Genomic DNA, 22,931 nt, shown 5'->3' with positions numbered 1-22,931 from the left:
ATATAATTTGCATATATTACTTCTGATTGACTAGCATCCCATTTAGAGTAAGGTTTAATTTAATCAAAAAAATAGATTGTACTTGTGATCTTCACAGGCCTTCCATGCCTGGTGGAATTGATATAGTTGATGTCCTTGAAGAACTGTAGTTAACAGCTGCAGGAAAAAAAAACGAAGGGAGGGAGCATATTCCAGAGTGCTGACACTCTGGGGAGGAAAAAATTGGGTGTAGCAGTTAGTGCAGATCTAGAAGTTGTAGTGGACATAAGAGGGAGATAAGTGAGTCTGAGTGGGTGTGACATAAGGTCAACCAGTTCTGAGGAATATGTAATACAACTGTATTAGTGGGAGAAACTGCAGAGTGAAGAGACAGCATGTTTGTAAGATAGAACATGGAGTGCGTTGCTCAATGACTATGCTAACCAGTCAGGTAGCATTTTTTGCTACCAGACAGATCTTTTTTATTGTTGTCGGAGACATGTGTAGTGACAGTACTGTCCTAGGTGTAGGAGCAGTATTTCATTATGGACCATGGAAATATCAGTGATAGTGATGTTTGTCATTTTAGTTGCATAGAAGGAAGGGTTTAATTGCTCTTTTTGTTATAAGCCAAGTGAAACTGTAGTTGTGGCTGGTACTGGTGTCATGTAACAGGCACCCTTTGAACACTGGGTTTCACGGAGGTGATAAGTGACCGAGACCTTTGGCAATATACCATGCTTGAGAAGACTCATCAAGCCAAGTGAAATCATAGTTGTGGCCGATGCTGGTGTCACATAACTGGCACTTGGGCTAGTGGTATGTAAAAAGCACCCATTACACTCTTGGAATGGTTGGTGTTAGCATGGAAAGCAAATACTAAATGATGATGATGTAATCATTATGTCTTTGTCTGTAGACAGCAACAAGATTGATATGACTCCATTTGAGAATGTTTTTGACTGTTCCTGAAGTTAGTGCAAATTTGGATTTTAGGTTGCATGCGAATGATACTTTGTGTAGAAGTATAGGCTGTGGTGAAGGATATTATAATCTGCATAGGAGGTGATGTCAAATAGGACGTTGATGTATGGGAAGAAAAATGTGGGGGTCAAACTGAACCTTGGAGCATATCAGAGCTGATAGAATATGGCTTAAAGAGAGCTCCATCAGTAGTAGTTGGATCTAACAAAAAGTCTTCACTCTGACTGACAGATGATGGATGTGCAAGCAGTTTTAACTGAGGTTCACTTCGTCGTTTAACATCCGCTTTCCATGCTAGTATGGGTTGGATGATTTGACTGAGGACTGGTGGACCAGGTGGCTACACCAGGCTCCAATCTGATTTGGCAGAGTTTCTACAGCTGGATGCCCTTCCTAATGCCAACCATTCCGAGAGTGTAGTGGGTACTTTTATGTGCCACCGGCACGAAGGCCAGTCAGGTGGTACTGGCAACGGCCACGCTCGAAATGGTGTATTTTACGTGCCACCTGCACAGGAGCCAGTCCATCGGCACTGGCAACGATCTCGCTCGAATGTCTTACTGGCAATGGCCACGCTCGAAATGGTGTATTTTACATGTCACTTGCACAGGAGTCAGTCCATCGGTACTGGCAATGATCTCGCTCGAATGTCTTTTCTAGTGCCAGGAAGGCGATGTTGGTAACGATCATGCTGGTGCTATTTACGTGCCACCGGCACAGAAGCCAGACAGCTGGTGCTCTGGCAACGATCACGCTCAGATGGTGCTCTTAGTGCTCTACTGGTACAGGTGCCATCACGATTTTGCTTTCGCTTGCCCCAACAGGTCTTTGCAAGCCGAGTTTAGTGTTCCTACAAATTTAGTTCGATTTCGATTTCACTTGCCTCAATAGGTCTTCGCAAGCGGTGTTTAGTGTCCAATGAAGGAATGTTAGGTGTAAGTGGGCTGGCTACATCCCTGGCAGAGGCCTTGGATATTTGGTCTCACTTGGCTTGCCGGGTCTTCTCACGCACAGCATATTTCCAAAAGTCTTGGTCACAAGTCATTGCCTCGGTGAGGCCTAATGTTTGCAGCTCGTGGGTATGGGCTGCTTATTTTCTTTTCTTATGTGTTTGTGTGTCTGTGATCATGTACAAAATTTTTCCAAGTTGAAATCAAATTGGACATTATGTTTTATTATATACAGAAAAAAACTTGTTGGCATGGACATTTTTAAACATAATTACTCATTTAGCTGTTTCAAATAACTGAATCACACACCCTTAATCATATCATCATCATGATGTTTACATAATGATTTTATTTAATTAATTTATTACCATTTGATTTTTGAAACTTTCATTACATTGAAATTTCTGCTTATTTTATTATTTTATTTTTATTAATTTGTAGATTATTCCTTGGATGAATTACAATTCAGAAGAGTAATGAAGAAGGATTTAAAACAATTTAATTAGTTTTATTTACCAAAATTAAAGAAAATTGGGGCAAAATGTCATCAAAGGTAAGTTTAACATTTTTTCTTGTTACTTCTGTGGATTTCATCATCATTGATTAATGTCTGTTTTCCATGCTGACATGAGCTGGACAATTTGACTGAGGTCTGGAAAGCCAGCAGCTGCACCAGGCTCCAATCTGATCTGGCAGAGTTTCTTCAGCTGGATGCTCTTCCTAACACCAACCACTCTGAGAGTCTAGTGGGTGCTTTTTACGTGTCACTGGCACAGAAGCCAGTCAGGGAGTACTGGCATCAGTCACGATTGGTTGGTGCTTTTTACATGCCACCGGCACGGGAGCCAGTCATGCAGAACTGGCATCAACCACGTTCGGATGGTGCTTTTTACATGCCACCAACACAGGAGCCAGTCAGGCGGACCTAGCATCAACCACATTCGGATGGTGCTTTTTACATGCCACCGACACAGGAGCCAGTCAGGCAGACCTGGCATCAACCACATTCGGATGGTGCTTTTTATGTGCCACTGGCATGGGAGCCAGTCAAGGGGCACTGGCCCCAGCTATGATATTAGTTTTACTTCACTCAACAGGTCTTCTCAAGCATATCATATCGCCCGACACATCAAGGATATTCTTAACAGGGCCGGACATGCATGGCTGTGATCTCACTTTAGTTGCTGGGTCTTCTCAATCACAGCATACCTCCAAAGGTCCCGGTCTCTTGTTATTGCCTCTGTGTGGCACAATATTTGAAGGTCATGCTTCACAACCACATCCCATGTCTTCCTGGGCCTACCTCTTCCACAGGTTCCTTCTACAGTTAGGGAGTGGCACTTCTTCGCACAGCTGTCTTCATTTGTACATAACACATGGCCATGCCAGCGCAGCCGCCTCTCTTCCACACATTTGATGCTTCTTATGCCCATCTTTTCTCTCAGGGCGCTTACACTCTGTCATGTATGCACACTGACATTACACATCCAGCAGATCATACTAGCTTCATTTCTTTCAAGCCTACACATGTCCTCAGCATTCATGACCCATGTTTCACTGCCGTGTAGCATGGCAGTTCACACACATGCATCATACAGTCTACTTTTCACTCTGAGCGAGAGGCCCTTAGTTGCCAGCAGAGGTAGGAGCTCCCTGAACTTTGCCTAAGCTATTCTTACTCTAGTCGCTTCACTTTTAGAGCAACCGCCCCCTCTACAGACTTGGTCGCCTAGGTAGCAGTTTCGGATCTTGTTCAAAACGGGGGCACCAGTTTTCATTTATGTTTTATGTAGTGTTTTTGGTACCGAAAGACTTTCAAATTTCGTATACTTATCTATTTTGTGTTACAGAACAGAAAAAAATTTTTGTATTCGGATTTATTTCATGTAAAAAAATTGTCTTATTTCAATAATTTCAACCAATCACTGACAAGTATTCAGCTGTTTACACTTACTCCTTTGGCACTTTAAGCGGTGTAAAGCGTATTTAATCTCCATTACTTCTGACATTTTGCAGAGGCAACACACGTGTGTTCATTTTCCCTAACCCTAACCCTAACCGACTTGCTCCTTCCCTCAAAAACCATGCCTTGTCCCTATAATAGAAAGGTTTATTAGCTACTGCCAATATGCTTCAGCCATTTTTTGACAAGGAAATAATAATTTTATCACCGCCGAGAATCGTTTGTTTACGTAGTCAGCAGTTAATTTTTACGGCTGAATGGACGTCAGTCATTGGTTGAAATTACAGAAATACGACAACTTTAACATGAAATAACTTGCGATGTACATTTTTTTGTTAAGAAGACTAAGAGAAAAAGATGTTTTATATGACACATCCTACCAGTGTCCCAAGTTTCAAAGTGTTTCGTTAAGAAAATACTGGTGCCCCAGTTTTGAACAAGATCCGCAGTTTCTTCCCCTGGCATGTGATGGAATCTGTTTTCTGTACATCTTCCTAATGTGTAAAAATTTATGCTTGATGTGGATGAGTTTCAAGACTGTGAAGTTGTAGTAATGTCTCTTGTTTATATATTGGAATTTCTAGTAATGTCAGTTTCTTTATTCTTACAAAATTGACTCTATAAGAGATGAATTTCATTGGTCTATCAAGTTGGGGTTGGAGAGCCAAGGACAGGTCCATGACTATTTGCTGGGCTCATCCCTAAAAAACAAAAACCTCATAGCCATCTTGAATTTTGAGAGGACAACCCCCTCCTAGGCCCCCCCAAATTTTTTAAAGTGTAGTTCCACCATGACAAACTTCTTTCAGAGGCTCTGCCCGCACATTCAAGTCAATGAGAGTGTGTCTATGTGGTCAATCAACCAATTAGAAATAGAGCCAAATATCTCACAAATCACACTCCCCTATCATTTGAAATGAGTAAAGGACACATTTGGTAATGTAATCTTAGGCATACACTTCCAAAACTTTTCCCAAGTTGGAATATCTTTAATTAAAAATTGTGTTCCTAAAAAAATAGGATGATTATAGTGGGAACACATTTGATCAAAGGTTTATTCAACTTTCACACAGATTAAAGATTTTGCTTAATCTTTTTCTAGAACTGGGTCCCTTTCAGTTAATACATTACTGGTGCATCAAGTGTTTTGTTTGAATGTTGCACTGAACCACAGAATATTTCAATAGATTTTAGCCAATATTGTATGTACCAGAGAGATATAAGCACTTCATCTTTATATACAACTAGCAGAAATACCCGGCTTTGCCCGGGTTAAAGAGAATAATGAAATCTAAAAACGCCGTCTAGACTACGCAACCCTCAACTGTTAGTAGCTACGATACCATATTTCTACATTAATAACTCTCCAATCCATGCCAGCATGGAACATAGACATTAAGTGGAATGCCAGTCTCTCATCTAGGAGGGCCTTGAAATCAATGTTACCAACTGGGGACTTATGTGTGTCGTAGTGATAATAAAAAGACCCAAAGGATGTCTGCAACAAAATAATTTTACTCAACACTTTGCAAGTGAATCAGTGGAGGCAAAGATGTGTCTCATTTACTTGACAATTTATGCTCATCTGTTATGTTCGGGTTAAAATTTCATCAACATCAAAAATATATGAATTTTCATGGGAGTTATGGCCGTTATACATAGAATATAATTTCCAAATTTCATAAAGATCCGTTCAGTACTTTTGACGTAGTTTTGGATAAGAAAACAAATGACTAATGTGTGTGTTTGTGTGTGATGGGTGTATATATTATATAGATATCTGTATGCATGTATATATATGTATATATGTGTACATATTGCATGTACATCTATATATATATATATACATCTACACATGTGTATACATATACATGTATGCATATAGATCTATATCTATATATATATATATATCTATGCATATACGTGTACATATACATCTCTTTCTCTCTCTTTCTCTCTCTCTGAAAGTATCTGTCATTACAGTATCGAAATGTGATTGTTTCAGTTAGTGGAATAACGTGTACATATAAATCTATATGTATACATATACATCTCTCTCTCTCTCTCTTTCTCTCTCTCTCTCTCTCTTTCTCTCTCTCTCTCTCTTTCTCTCTCTCTGTGAAAGTATCTGTCATTACAGTATCGAAATGTGATTGTTTCAGTTAGTAGAATAGTTTCATTTTTAAAGTGAAAGTATTTGACATGAGTGTTTTTGTTTCACTTTTGACACGTAATACTTAAATAGTGGAGGAGATATTATGTTGCTGTGGGCTCGAACTCTGCAAGAAGTTAAAATTTTTTTTTGACTAAAACACAACTGGAACCCTAAGTAAGGCATGTGTAAAATTTGAATGAAATTGGTTGCGTAGTTCTCGAGTTTTAGGGATTCACACAGACAGACAGACAGACAGACAGACACACATTCTCATTTTTATATATATAGATACTTTCATGATCAGAAAAAGAGAGATCAATTTTCAATTCTAATTTGAGCTTTCATCAGACTGAGTATCCTCTTTAACTGTCTATAGTCCCTATAAACCTACTACTACTACTACTACTACTTAGAGCTTGAGTAAATTGGATAAACTGATATACATATTGCAACACATCCTTAGCAGCTAATTCAATGAATTCATTGAATTAGCTGCCAATGATGTGTTGTAATACACAAATCTGTCTGATTTGCTTAAGCTCTTAGTAATATTATCTGTGTCAATAGTCCAAGAAGGTGCTCAGTTGCTGATAAAATCAGTCTATCTGATGCTGATTTATTATTTTCTATTCACAAGGATATTATATATGAAGTCTAGGTACTTACATTTATTATATACAATGTTGACCAAGACTATAGATAAACTTTTCAGCAATTAATAGCATTAAAACAAACACTGCTCATGCATCAGAAATTTAATGATACATACACAGATATATAATAAGTTTCTAATCATAACAAGGTTTATATAAACACATTTTGTAAGGAATGTACTGTACACAATTTTGTGTTTATGAAGTGTGTAGGAAATAGTATTATATATGTGATCTAATGGAAAAAAATTTGGTAAGTTTGTTTCTTATTCAAGTTAAATGGGTTCTATTATTTAAAACAGCTGAAAATGTTGGTAAACAAATAGCTAACTTATTATGTGCTGCTATTGGTAATGTTTTGGTAGTTAGAGTAAAAACAGACAGCTGCTCGATCTGTTGGGTACAAAGTGAAACTGGAGGATTTGTTTCATTTTTTGTGTGAGTTTTAGCCAATATAGCTGCCAGAGCATACAACCAGTGAAAATCTGGAAAATGTTGCTTGTTAGGACAGAATTCTTACACAATTACTGGTGAAGAAATTGGTATGTGCCATATACGAAAGTGTTTACAGTGAAGGTTTAATCCTCTAGCATTGATATTACTCTGTCAAATGTAATGCTTATTTATTCACATTGTTTTGAATTAATCATGCCTTAGCTTGTAGCTTCAAGATTTCAATGATGTGATTGTTTTTAGAATAACATTGTAGAACAGCTGTGAGAGACTGGATCTCGCCAGTTTGGACATAAAATGAGTAGAATATTTGACATAGATATGACCAGTTTGAATGCTAAAGACTTAAAACATTTGTTGTTGAGGGTTCCAGTTGATCCGATCAACGGAACAGCCTGCTCGTGAAATTAACGTGCAAGTGGCTGAGCACTCCACAGACACGTGTACCCTTAATGTAGTTCTCGGGGATATTCAGCATGACACAGTGTGACAAGGCTGACCCTTTGAAATACAGGTACAACAGAAACAGGAAGTAAGAGTGAGAAAATGTTGTGGTGAAAGAGTACAGCAGGGTTCGCCACCATCCCCTGCCGGAGCCTCATGGAGCTTTAGGTGTTTTCGTTCAATAAACACTCACAACGCCCGGTCTGGGAATCGAAACCGCGATCCTATGACCTAACCACTGGGCCATTGCACCTCTACTGCTTAAAACATTATAGTCAGAGTAAATGTAATATCAGCCTGTTTACCTGCTTTCCTTAACAGACAAATGAATATTTTTGTTGTCACACCCTCTTTTCTTAGAATCAATAATTTATATAAACTACTAGCAGAAATACCCGGCGTTGCCCGGGTTAAAGAGAATAATGAAATCTAAAAACGCCGTCTAGACTACGCATCATCTTTATATAGAGAGATGTATATACACACACGCACCCAAACACACGTATATATATGTATATCAATATAAATATATGAAAGTCAATGAAGTTTCGTAAAAGAAGGTGATCATGTACATACTTTCTTGCTGTTGTGATTATAACACCTCGTTGTAAACAATGTTCCTTGTTTTCCCTTGTGGAGTATATACAAATAGGTTTTTTTTGCTGCCCACTCTTGAGCAGCCAACATACAGTTGTCCATGTGAGAAGCAGGGCTCTTCCAAGAGAAGACCAGCTACAGACAGTGTTTGACCCTGAGATTTGTTTATGGACATGGCAAAAGTCACACGAAGGGGGAATTGTAGTCTTCTGAATGTAAAAGGAATGTCTGCTCCTGATGGAGTAAGAGGAATTGTTGGAATAAAGACGTCATCCCCTTTTGCACATCCAGAAAGAATGGTAGCCTCGATAACATGTGACATCATTTTCTAAATAATGCTCATCTGTTATGTTCGGGTTAAAATTTCATCAACATCAAAAATATATGAATTTTCATGGGAGTTATGGCCGTTATGCAAAGAATATAATTTCCAAATTTCATAAAGATCCATTCAGTACTTTTGACGTAGTTTTGGATAAGAAAACAAATGACTAATGTGTGTTTGTGTGCATGTGTATGTGTGTGTGATGGGTGTATATATGTATAGATATCTGTATGCATGTATATATGTATATATGTGTACATATTACATGTACATCTATATATATATATATATATACATCTACACATATGTATACATAAACATGTTTGCATATAGATCTATATATATATATATATATATATATATATATATATATATATATATACACATATACGTGTGCATATACATCTTTATGTATACATATACATCTTTATGTATACATATACATCTCTCTCTCTCTCTCTCTCTCTCTCTCTTTCTCTCTCTCTCTCTATCTATACATATACGTGTACATATACATCTATATGTATACATATACATCTCTCTCTCTCTTTCTCTTTCTCTCTTTCTCTCTCTCTCTTTCTCTCTCTCTGAAAGTATCTGTCATTACAGTATCGAAATGGTGTACATATACATCTATATGTATACATATACATCTCTCTCTCTCTCTGTCTTTCTGTCTCTCTCTTTCTCTCTCTGTGAAAGTATCTGTCATTACAGTATCGAAATGTGATTGTTTCAGTTAGTGGAATAGTTTCATTTTTAAAGTGAAAGTATTTGACATGAGTGTTTTTGTTTCACTTTTGACACAATACTTAAATAGTGGAGGAGATATTATGTTGCTGTGGGCTCGAACTCTGCAAGAAGTTAAAATTTTTTTTGACTAAAACACAACTGGAACCCTAAGTAAGGCATGTGTAAAATTTGAATGAAATTGGTTGCGTAGTTCTCGAGTTTTAGGGATTCACACACACAGACAGACAGACACACATTCTCATTTTTATATATATAGATATTGTGTCAGCATTTGAGGTTCTGTTAATCTTTGCTGTTTCATTTATTTAGAAAGATGAAAACTTTAACTCTTTAAAATCTTTCACTTTGTTTTACCAAGTAAAACATCCTTACATCAATTCCTTAGATGTTGCTGTAAAAATAAGACCATTGCACTGTTTATTGATCCCGAATTTTGTTGTTTGCTAACCAGAAATATAAATAGATAATGAAAATAAAGACTTTTGTATTCAATGTTACATATTTGTTGAAGTTGGCAAGCTGGATGAAAATTAGATTACAGATTTGTTAATATCTGACAAAAATTGTTATTATAAATCCTTTCATCACTGAAATTTAGGTCCTTGGATTCATTTATATCATATTCCTAGAAAAATTAACTCTGTTAATCCTCTCCATGCCTTCCATAATAGCAGTTGAAGCAGATTCTTCTGCCAGAATATAAAGGAACTGAGTGAGTGGTGCCAAGTGGTAGTTGTTCAGCTTTTGGTGAACTTTTATCCAGCAAACCTATGATCAAAGGTGGTCTAGTTATAACCATCCTTGCCATTTCTAGCAATTTGAGTGACTACATAGAGAAGTGGTTCTCAATCATTTTCATTTTGTGGCTCTCAAAAAATTACTTGCACAGAAATTTGAAAGGAAACCACCACCATCATCATTTGGATTTTAAAATTCAAATCTTAGAGAAAAATATTGAAAAAATTGTTAGATTTGTTTTGTTAGTAATACTTGTGTATAACAAAATTGTAATTACCATATTTTTGAAGGCCCTCAGATTTTCCTAAAAATCTGTTGTACTTCTAGGTAGTCTTTTGGTTACTGTTGAGAAACACTCTCATAGACTATCTTAACATAGTGATTGGTTGTTGATGGTATGACAATCATGAATGGAAGCTTTAGTGATGGTCACAATAGATACATGCAAGATACACTTGTTCGATGCTTGATAGAGTTTTAATTTTAGCAAGAAATTCTCTCTTGGCCATTTGATATTCTGTGTAGCAGCTAAATCTTCAATGTATCTATCATTATCTTTCAAATAAAAACCACATATTTTAGGATTGATCAAAGTCTTTGAACAGAATGCCAAACGTAATGATTTTTCTTGGCCACAGCTATAATGCCAATCAAAAGAAAATGCTGTTCTTTTTTAATCTCAGATCAGTCCTGATTAAACCAAACTATGATCAGAGGCATTCCTATTGCAGTTGTTCTGTCTTTTTAGCAATATCTAAGACTACATTAGCTAATGTGTTCTTTCTTTTTCATGACTAAGGAAGGATTTGAGAGTGATTCTAAAGAAGTTGATACTGGTGTTGGATACTACTTAAAAAGTCCCTTATTATTCATATTTAACTTATATTTTTTTTTAGGATACTCAGTAATAAAAATGAATTTGTTATGTTTATTACCATACAAATATATGTATAAGACTTACAACATTTATATTTTATAGGTTAAAGATCCTGACATTGATAGTCTCAAAGAGTCTATCAGTCATGGGAATGCGGAGGAAAAGAAGGTAATAAGTGAAAAGCGGTACATTATACTTTCTCGTGACTCCATTCGAATGATGGCTGAAGCAGAAGGTATTAGTAACTTAACTGATGATGGGGCTCTACTTCTAAGTGAGGATCTTGGCTATCGAATCAGGGAAACAATTCAGGTAAGAAATGAAATTGTTATTTCCAAAATTGACAAAAGTTAGTAGTTATAATAACCTGAGAAGCTGAATAAAGTAAACTTGTGTAGGTTCTTAAACTGGCTTTAGGCTGCAGCCCATGACACTAAGAAATTTTGATCCTGGAGGTTGAGGACTGTGGACACTGAGGTATGAATTGTGTTCAACATCTCATATTTGTGAAGAATATTTATACTGGTCTTCATCTAAACAATGAGTTGGTTATGTCAAGGCTGAGCCGATAAAGGAAATTTTTGTTACAGCTGCAAGGTCAATTAGTCACTGAGCATGCTATTTTTATATTGTTGATATTTAAATGTTGAAGATTCACATTCTTTGTGACATCACTTATTGGTGGTTGTTGTGTTGATTAGCCTCAGACTCAGGAGACCGATGATCAAAGGCATTCTAGCCAGGACTGCCATGTCTTTTTTCTTCCAGACACAGAGTATCTAGAAGTATATTATACAACATCCTTTTTTTTAAGACTATAGGGTAGTGTTTCTCAAACTTTTTTAATTATTATTTTCTTTTAGCAATATTTTTCAGTGTCCCCCCCCCCCTCATATTTTAATGTAAAAAGTAAAGACCCATTTCGCTCATGAATGACCATGGGATTGCACCTAGAAAGTTCCCCTCCAAGGCACAAGTCTGAGCAAGGTTTTTATGGAAGACCAATTGTCACCTATCCATACCCGCCTCCCCTCTCCATGCCACCGACGTTGCCCAAAGGAAAGGCAAAGGCTGATACAACTTGGCACCAGTGACGTCGCAATTCATTTCTGCAGCCGAGTGAACAAGAGCAATGTGGAATAAAATGTCTTGCTCAAGAACACAACACACAGCCCTGTCTGGGAATCGAATGTACTTCCACATGATTGTAGGTCCAACACTCTATGCTTGTAATATCAGGCTAGAGTAATTTAATTTTGGGTAGTTGTTTGATGCAGGTGACGACTTACCATGGCACCACCCTATTATAAGTGAATATTTGATGCATTACTGTTTGACCATAGTTATTGACCCAACCTTTATCCATGTGACTTCAGCCTAACTTAGATGCACACTTTTTGTGCTTGTATAAGCCCCCATAGCTACCAGTTAAAATTTATCTCTGTATTCTGCTTTATTGCTGTATTTTCTATATGTTCACACACACACACTGATTTCTCTGCCCATGTGCTGGTTTACACATCTGTTTATACACATGAGTAGGTTATGAGATTAACAGGTGACTCTTATAGCTTGAATCAAAAGCATTCAATCATCATCATTTTCATCACACATTTGTGTTTTCCATGTTGGCATGGGTTGGATGGTTTGACAAGAGCTGGCAAGACTTGGAGCTGCACCAGAACACCAACCACTTTACAGTGTGTGCAGGGTGCAGTTTACGTGACACCAGCACTTGTAATGTGGCACCTTCGTCAGAGCTTCTTAGGTGGCACTTGCACCAGTGCTTTTTTTTTGTGGTACCAGCACTGATAGGGTCACCAAGGACCTTGCAAGACAAAAAAAAAACCCCTCGAGTGGGAGTGTAGTAGTGAGGGGGTATGGCTTAGTGCCAGTTGAGAGATTTAAGGTATAGAAGGGACAGATATAGTTGTCTTGCTGCAGAATAGATACATGGATATGCCAGTTGGAAAATAAAGGAGAGTAAGATAAAGAGAGTGATAATGATTACAGTGACGGTGAAAATGTGTCTGGACATGCTTTTAAGGAACAGTGGAGGTGGTAATATAGGGGCTTGGACTGGGTGAGTAGCAAATGATAGAGAGAAATTTAGGAGAGGCTTGGGGACAAGGGTTGTGGTAGATATGTGAGAGCATTGAGGGCAATAGCAGGAAGCAAGGTGTTGATGATGGAGGGAAGATGTAGAAAAGAGGTGATTGGTGGAGACAGTAGGTGGGAGAAGAAAAGTAACTGCTGCTGATATCTATAATTAATTCCATAGTTGATATATACTCTTTTACTTGTTTCAGTCATTTGACTGTGGTCATGCTGGAGCACTGCCTTTAGTCGAGCAAGTCGACCCCAGGACTTATTCCTTGTAAGCCTAGTACTTATTCTATCGGTCTCTTTTGCCGAACCGCTAAGTTACGGGGACGTAAACACACCACCATCGGTTGTCAAGCGATGTTGGTGGGGACAAACACAGACACGCAAACATATATACACACATATATACATATATACGATGGGCTTCTTTCAGTTTCCGTCTACCAAATCCACTCACAAGGCTTTGGTCGGCCCGAGGCTATAGTAGAAGACACTTGCCCAATGTGCCACGCAGTGGTACTGAACCCGGAACCATGTGGTTCGTAAGCAAGCTACTTACCACACAGCCACTCCTACGCCTATATATTCAGTTTTATTTAATTACTCATTCACTTTAAAAAGTCTATTTTTGTTGTTTATGTCAGTATTATTGTCATTGCTATTATGATTGTAGCATTGTAGCAGTTTGTCATAATATTACATTTAAAATGTATTTTAAAGTTAATATTTAAACTGAAGATTAAGACCAAACAAAAAAACCCTGTACAGATGCATCTGTTGACCACCACTCTTCCTGCCAACCACCATCAATTGACCCCAGTATTGATATCAAATTTTCCACTTCATTGTCATAGGATTGTTTTTGATCTGTCATCATCATCATCTGTCTGTTTTCCATACTGGCATAGCTTAGATGGTTCAACCCATGGCAAACCAAATAGCTGTGTAATGTTGTTGGTTGTTTCCATACAGCATCAATATAATTTTTTTTTCTGAAAGGGAGAATGTCCATTTCATATTTTCTTCAAACTTGTCCTATATTTTTGCATCTCCAGAATAACTATGTCATGCAAAATTTCAAATTTCTAGTCCTGTTTCTTGAGAAATGACACCTTTGAATTTTGACATTTTCAGTTTAATTTTAACACTACATGATTCACAGAAAATAGCCATAAATAACACTAATCCCACCCATGCCAGCATGGAAGGCAGACATTAAATGATGATGAACACTTTGCATATTTGTTGTAGGCATGCAATAGTCCATAGAAACAATTAGCAAAATCTAAGCAAATGTCAAGAATCTTGTATGTCTTCTGGAATGTGTTAATTGTAGTTAGTCAACTATTTATTAAAGAGCAAGTTATCACCAGAATGCAACACTAGTGGTTGTATAAGCTAGTAAAGAAGCCTCTACAGCAGTGATTCTCAACTATACTCCATATGACCCCTGAGGGTCCATGCAAGCAAATAGTGAATGGGAGATCCATGGTAGTATTTTAAGTGTCCATGAAAGAAATTTGCTTTAGGTGTATTTATTGCAAGAAACAGCTCTGTTTCTTTCTCTAATGTTTTGCATAATTCAAACTATATAAGTGAATGTTTGAAGAAGAAATAGGAATTTTGAAAGAAGTATCTATAAAACTAGTTTTTAAACATCAAATTGCTATAGGGGTTCACCAGAATAAAATAGTAATCAAAGAGGTCCATAGATAAAAAAAAAATGGTTGAAAACCACTGTTCTACAGAGTTGCTTGACCTACTTGAAATAGTAGCCAAATCTCAAATGATGTTCTACCATCTTAGAAAAGGAGACATTGGATAATTTTTTATTGTCTAGAAAAATTATAGTTACAGCTGAAATGCTTTTGATGATAGGTCTGCTTGATCAGAGCTGATCATACTTTGTTTGATCAAAGCTGATCTGTGACTAAACAACAACTGACCACACCACATTATTGATAACAACTTGAGTTTAAAATTCAGTGTACAGTTAATTTGTTTTCAATGCTATTGAGTTTGTCATGCAGTTACATTTTTATTTGTTTACTTAAGTGCATCAAACTTCCCACAGAATGTACAATTAAGTAAAAGGAAAAAAAGATGAGAAATACTACTACCTTATCATGTTCTTTATCTTTTTTTAATATTGTATCAGGAAGTTTCATTCATATTTTTATCTGGTTTAGAACATCTTTTATCTTTTACTTGTTTCAGTCATTAGACTGCAGTCATGCTGGGGCACCACCTTGAACAATTTTTAGTCGAATATATCAACCCCAGTACTTATTTTTTTAAAAGTCTGATACTTCTATTGGTCTCCTTTGCCAAACTGCTAAGTTACAGGGATGTAAACGCACTAGCACTGGTTGTTAAGTGGTGGTGGTGGTGGTGGTGACAAACAGAGACACACACACACACACACACACATATATATATATATATATACATACATATATGCGATGGGCTTCTTTCAGCTTCTATCTACCAAATCCACTCACGAGGCTTTGGTTGGCCTGAGGCGATAGTAGAAGACACCCAAGGTATCATGCAGTGGGACTGAACTCTGAACCGTGTGGGAAGCAGCTTCTTACCACACAGCCACTGTTGTTTTCCCTAATTCTTTTCATATAAAACATAGATTTACCTAATAAATTTAAATTCTTCACACACAATCCATCCACCATTACATCACATCACATTCCATTGCACTATTAACCCTTGGAGTACTGTCCCACCTGAGACAGCCATGGATCTACGATAAAAGGCCTCCTGTTTCAAGTGATGTGAATTGAAACCTGTCTAAACATTGAATGAGTAAAATAGGAATCAAAGGGGTCCACAGGTAAAAAGTAGTTGAGAAACACTACCTTAGACACGTGAGAAATAGTAAGATGATGTGAAGTGGGTAGGGTGAGAGAAGGATGCACAGTGTCAGAAGTGAGAGTGGCTGTATATAGTGAATGATGAAAAATGTGGCAGGAGGTATCAGTGGTAGATATGTGGGAGTGTTCAGTGGAAAATAAATTGGTGAGGAATGATATTTAGAAGGCAGGATCAGGGACAAAAGGGAATGGCTTCAAGAAGAGAGAGAGCTAACTGGTAGTACAAATGAGGAATGAAATATGTGCAGTTCTGCTCTCATAAAATTACAGCAGCTGAGTGAAAAGTGCTAAAGTCAGATGAGTGATGGCAGGATGGGTGTTAGGAAGATAGGTTTTGGGAAAGGCTTGTCAGGTGCAGATTAGGTGTGGAGGCATAGACATAAACGATTTTCTTTTAGGACCTCATTTTGGCTGAGATGGATGGGTCATCTTGAGTACAGCAAATCATCTATTATCTTGGCCCTTTGTTATCTCTTTTATGAGGCTCAACATCCTGAGGTCAATATTCACTACTTCGTCCATGTCTTCTCAGTCTCCCTCTTCCACAGGTTCCACCCACAAAGTGGCTGATACTTCGTTATGCAACTGTCTTCTTCCATATGTATCATATGATCATACCAACACAGTTTTCTCTCTCGCACTCTACACCTGATGCGGCTTATGCCCAATTTTTCTCTCAACACATTTGCACTTTGTTATACTTGTGGACTGATATTACACATCCAATGGAACATGCTATTTTCATTTCTCTCTAGTCTTCCCATGTCCTCTGCATTCATGACCAACATTTCACTACCATGTAGTATAATTCTTTGTACACAAGCATCATACTATCTACCTTTCATTCTGAGAGAGGGAAACCATAGTTTCCCTCTACAGAGGTAGTACCTCTCTGACCTTTTCCAGTTGGTTCTTATTCTAGCAACTATACTTTTAGAATATTCTCCTCTGCTGCTACTTAAGGTCACCTAAGTAACAGAAACTTTTTACTATTTCTAAAGATCCTACTAGGCATTTGAAAAAAAAATCTATTTCTCCTGTGTTCCTAATTTTTATTCTTCCTGCACATCTACCTCAAAGTCTACTTTCCCTGTTAATCTTCATGCTATTCCATTGCAACTCTTGTGTGTACATAGTTTGCACTGCATACAGCATATCAAATTTCTACGTACACCTTTTCTATGTATTAAACACGGTCACTTTTCTGAAAAGTTAAGTGCGCTATCTGTTTCTCTTGTTGCTAGTCTTTTCTAAGTTAGCATGAAGTCCTTTCAATTCCATCCTTTGCTTCAACACTTGGAACATCAGCATAGAAACACTTTCTCCAGGTTGATGAAAACCAAGTACAGTGTGGCTTACTTTTGACTAAATACTTCTGCAGTTGCTCTACATGGAAGAGAGCATCAGTAGTACTTTTCCCTGGCACAAGCCTGAACTGCATCTTTTCTAATCTTTCTTCTTCATTAGTTGAGCTATAGCCTTCAGTTCATCTTTGGTGTTACAAGGAGTTTTGTTGGTCTCTTGCTCAACTGTGCCATACACGTAATAATCAAGGGGGTTGCAGTCTGGGGAGTTAGGTTGCCAGATGTTAGGGATGATGTGGTTGCAGAAATTGTCTGACAACCACGACTGGGTTCTCCTGCTTGTGTGGCATGAGGCAGAGTCCTGTTGTCAGCCACCCTCTTGACCCAGGCACTTGATGTAGGCCTCCATGTTGAGTTTGAGGCCGTGTGGGAAGATGAATGGAGACATAATATCGCCATCATTACTAATCACTTCATGTGATGTCAAAACAAGGGTACACACAATCACACACTTATATGCACACACACACACACATACACATGTACACACACATGCCAGCATGGAAAATGGATATTAAAGGATGATGATGATGATACATGAGTGAGTGAGTGAATAAACAGAAGTAGCACTCAACACATTTGGATGGAATTACTTGTCTTTAATAATATCTTGGCTTAGCTTACAAAAAGTTTCGCAGACATGGGACATGTCCACCTTGTCAGATGTTTCCACATAACTTTATGAAAGGGGTTGCTGAATCAAACTGTTATTAAACATGTGGGTATGTAAGTGTGTGTGTATATATATGTCATCATCATCATCGTTTAACGTCCGCTTTCCATGCTAGCATGGGTTGGACGATTTGACTGAGGACTGGTGAAACTGGATGGCAACACCAGGCTCCAATCTGGTTTGGCAGAGTTTCTACAGCTGAATGCCCTTCCTAACGCCAACCACTCAGAGAGTGTAGTGGGTGCTTTTACGTGTCAACTGCACGAAGGCCAGTCAGGCGATACTGGCAACGGTCACGCTCAAAATGGTGCATATTATGTGCCACCCGCACAAGAGCCAGTCCAGGGGCACTGGCAATGATCTCGCTCGAAAATCCTACAAAGGCCAGTCAGGCGGTACTGGCAACGGCCACGCTCAAAATGGTGTATTTTATGTGCCACCCACACAAGAGCCAGTCCAGGGGCACTGGCAAGGATCTCGCTCGAAAATCCTTACACATGTCACTGGCACAAGAGCCAGAGAGGCGACGCTGGGCACAGGTGCTATCCCGATTTCTCTTTCGCTTGCCTTAATAAGTCTTCGCAAGCTGAGTTTCGTGTCCAATGAAGGAGACGACATTGGCACGGGTGCCAGTCGTCGAATTTAGTTCGATTTCACATGCCTCAACAAGTCTTCACAAGCAGAGTTTAGTGTCCAAATTCATAGAGTGACCAATGGTTTCGCATCCACAAAGGCCATAGCTTCATGGACAACTCATCAGACTTTCCGACTCCAAGAGGTGAAGAGTTAATTTTGTCTTTGGACTAGAGTCTGATAAGTCATCCATGAAGCTACAGCTTGCATGGATGTGAAACCATTGGTCACTCTATGATCAGACATTAACTTTATTGCTTTAATACTTTACTGCTCTATACTTTAGAGAGTGCTATTTATTTGGATATATGATACATTGACACACACACATACATACATACATACATACATACATACACACACACATGCGCACACACATACAAATATATAAATACATATATTTTTTGTTTCCTATTTCAGAATAGTATTGAATTCATGAAACATGCTAAACGACGACGTTTAACAACTGAAGATATTAATGATGCTCTTCGAACAAGTGATATGCAGGTAAATATTAACTTTTACATTAACTCTTCAGCATTTAAACCAGCCATATCTGGCTCAAATATTCCATCTCTTTTATGTTCAAACTGACCAGATCCAGACTCTGACACCAAACCTACAATATCATTCTAAAAATAAACAGTCAGCAGTCACAACATTGGAATCTCAAAGTTTCAAGAGTTAAATACTCTCATTTACTGAGCAGGTCTAGCTATTTAAACAGAATATATGCCATTTAATGATAAAGTATTAAGAATTAATGGCAACATTCAGTAATTATGTGTTATATATATATAATATACACTTTTTAAATAAGACATATATGCTACATAAGCTGACAAGGTGTGGTTCAAATCACATTTTTATAGTGTAACTGGTCATAAGGTAGCTTTTGAAATTTTAGAATTTTTATTGAAATTTATATTACAGTCTTGCCCTTCAAAGTAGTGTTGTAGCTATTCTCTCTACAGAGATTTTGAAGGTCATATCTATCAGGTCATCCCATAAGTTCTGTCTGAATTTTGAATAAAGAAAACAAGTGATCAAATGTTAATTTAATCATTGATGTACTTTCCTTGATTATCTATGACTTCCTTCCATCTATTTACAAGTTTTTTAATCCCATCAATGTAAAACTCTTTTGGTTTCAAAGTGAAGAATTCTGAAATGTCAGTTTCGACCTCCTCCTGGCTTGCGAAAGTTATGTCCCCTAAATGATTCTGTAAACTACGAAACAAATAGTAGTCTGAAGGAGCAAGGTTGGGAGAATAAGGAGGATGAGGAATTTTTTTCCCAACCAAGCTCTTCGATCTTCTGTAATGTGATCTTTGCAGTGTGGGGGTCGCGCATTGTCCTGATGAAACACCACTCCTTTTCAATTCACTAAAGCGAGTCTTTTTTTCTTCAAAGCTTGGTTCAAACGCTCTAATTGCTGACAGTAGACTTGTGCATTGATTGTTGCGTTAGGCGGTAACAATTTAAAGTGAATTACTCCTTTGCATTCCCACCAGATAGAGAGAAGAACCTTTTTCTCATAAAGTTCCCTTCTTGGTTCTTTTACCAAGCCACTGTTTACAATGTTTAACATTTTGATAGAAGATCCATTTTTCGTCACCAGTCACAAGTCTATCCAAAAAAGGTGAAATGAGTTCATGAGAATGGAGAGAAGAGCAGATGTCAACTCTGGATTTGCGGTTGCTTTCGGACAATTCATGAGGCACCCATTTTCCAAGTTTAGGAACCTTTCCAAGTTGTTGAAGATGACGATAAACAGTTGTATGGTTTGAACTAAGCTTTATTGCCAATTCTTCAACTGATAATGCAGGATTTTCTTCAAGTAATTCCTCAAGGAGCTTATCATCAGACTCAACTGGACGTCCTGTTCGATCTTCATCTTCAAGGCTGAAATCTCCACTTCTGAATTTTGCAAACCATCTTCTGCAAGTGCTTTCATTCAAGCATTCTTTCCCATAAATTGAGTGTATGTTTCAAATTGCTAAGGCTGCAGAGTTTCCTTTTTTGTACTCATAAAGCATTGTGTGCCTTAAATGCTCTTTGGATACTTCCATGTTAGAAAGGGTTTTAATTAAAGAAATTTTAATTCTATTATTCTGTAAGATAATATTTAATTAGTTTAAATGTACACAAATGCATTAAAATAATTTTTAATTCCATTAGACATTCTAAAATACTATTAACTTTCATTCAATTTTAAAAAAGGTAAAATTAGACAGAACTTATGAGAATGACCCGATAATTCATATTCAGCTTTTGTTTTTAAGAAAACATGTTTACTTCTCTACTGGAAAATAAAATTATAATATTCAAAAGATCAGCATATTCTAAATCAAATTCAGGTTATATTTAATTTCTTCTTCAAATTAACTGCCAACTGATATTTTTTTACACTCCCCCCATCATGCACTTTCTCTAATCCAGTGGCATATCAAAGGTTCTTAGAGTACAGAGACAAAGACACTTAATGTATCCCCACCTTAATAGGCATGATAGGCTAGAGGAAATGTTGTGGTCCTGCACACCTGCATGCAAAGGTAGTATGGGTGGGGAGAGTCTAATGTGACTGTCCCTCCTCACCAACCTCTTGATACTCTCTACTATACACTGCTAATATCTTATTTTATCAAACTGCAAACTATATATCATTTGTTCTTGTTAACTAAATCTTGTGAGGTGATTTTGAAGCAATCTTCACATTACTGTCCTTTTAACATATTGTTTGTATATAACTCATAATGTAGATCCATATCAAAACAGCTTTAGTATTCCAAATGTTCATAAACATGGTTAACTTTTATCCTATGAACAAACTCTTCTTTTAATGCCTCTTTATTAAGTTTAATTCATGTTTATGCATGACTTCATTTTATTCTAGTATTAGATTGTGTATTGTAAACATTTTGTTATTGTGAAAGTAAAATTTTATTAAATTAAAAAAAAATTTTTTTTTTCAGCCAATTTTGGGACATGGCTCTCTTGAACCTGTTATTTTTAAACAAGTGAAAGATGCTGAAATTCATTTTGTTGAAGACTTAGATTTAAATGTTACCAATATAGCATTTAATAATTATAAACCTAAAGAAACTGGAGAGCTTGGTATCAAAAGTAAGTAATTTCAAAAGGGAAAAAATTTAATGTCATTTTGTTTCAACTTATTTGGTAGGTCACTTTTGCCTGTCTTCTTTTTTCTCATTCATAATTCTACTATCTATATATATATAAAAATGAGAATGTATGTCTGTCTGTCTGTCTGTCTGTGTGAATCCCTAAAACTCGAGAACTACGCAACCAATTTCATTCAAATTTTACACATGCCTTACTTAGGGTTCCAGTTGTGTTTTAGTAAAAAAAAATTATTAACTTCTTGCAGAGTTCGAGCACACGGCAACATAATATCTCCTCCACTATTTAAGTATTACGTGTCAAAAGTGAAACAAAAACACTCATGTCAAATACTTTCACTTTAAAAATGAAACTATTCCACTAACTGAAACAATCACATTTCGATACTGTAGTGACAGATACTTTCACAGAGAGAGAAAGAGAGAGAGAGAGAGATGTATATGTATACATATACATGTATATGTACACCATTTCGATACTGTAATGACAGATACTTTCAGAGAGAAAGAGAGAGAGAGAGAGAGATGTATATGTATACATATAGATGTACACGTATATGTATATATATATATATATATATATATATATATATATATATATATATATATATATATATATATATATATATATATATATATAGATCTATACATACATGTATATGTATACATATGTGTAGATGTATATATATATAGATAGATGTACATGTAATATGTACACATATATACATATATACATGGATACAGATATCTATACATATATACACCCATCACACACACATACACATGCACACAAACACACACATGCACACAAACACACACATTAGTCATTTGTTTTCTTATCCAAAACTACGTCAAAAGTACTGAATGGATCTTTATGAAATTTGGAAATTATATTCTTTGTATAACGGCCATAACTCCCATGAAAATTCATATATTTTTGATGTTGATGAAATTTTAACCCGAACATAACAGATGAACATTATTTAGAAAATGATGTCACACGTTATCGAGGCTACCATTCTTTCTGGATGTGCAAAAGGGGATGACGTCTTTATTCCAACAATTCCTCTTACTCCATCAGGAGCAGACATTCCTTTTACATTCAGAAGACTACAATTCCCCCTTCGTGTGACTTTTGCCATGTCCATAAACAAACCTCAGGGTCAAACACTGTCTGTAGCTGGTCTTCTCTTGGAAGAGCCCTGCTTCTCACATGGACAACTGTATGTTGGCTGCTCAAGAGTGGGCAGCAAAAA

At 37.0% G+C, this 22,931-nt stretch overlaps 1 protein-coding gene across 2 annotated transcripts in view; it reads left to right on the top strand.

The window, feature by feature from the left end:
• LOC106876645 (uncharacterized) overlaps window positions 1-22,931 on the top strand; it is a 45,511-nt gene that overhangs the window by 4,931 nt on the left and 17,649 nt on the right. For both annotated transcript variants that reach the window (XM_014925261.3, XM_014925260.3), the window contains exons 2-5: window positions 2,355-2,466; window positions 10,974-11,183; window positions 18,953-19,039; window positions 21,508-21,658. In XM_014925261.3, coding sequence (XP_014780747.1) covers window positions 2,455-2,466; window positions 10,974-11,183; window positions 18,953-19,039; window positions 21,508-21,658 — 460 coding nt within the window. In that variant the 5' untranslated portion in view covers window positions 2,355-2,454. The remainder of the gene's footprint in view (window positions 1-2,354; window positions 2,467-10,973; window positions 11,184-18,952; window positions 19,040-21,507; window positions 21,659-22,931) is intronic.

Source organism: Octopus bimaculoides, chromosome 3 (genome assembly GCF_046866305.1).
Source record: "Octopus bimaculoides isolate indiv1 chromosome 3, ASM4686630v1, whole genome shotgun sequence".
In the NCBI taxonomy this organism is placed as follows: Eukaryota; Metazoa; Mollusca; class Cephalopoda; order Octopoda; family Octopodidae; genus Octopus; species Octopus bimaculoides.
The sequence above is the reverse complement of the archived record's forward strand: the minus strand, read 5'-3'. Positions and strand labels throughout refer to the sequence as shown.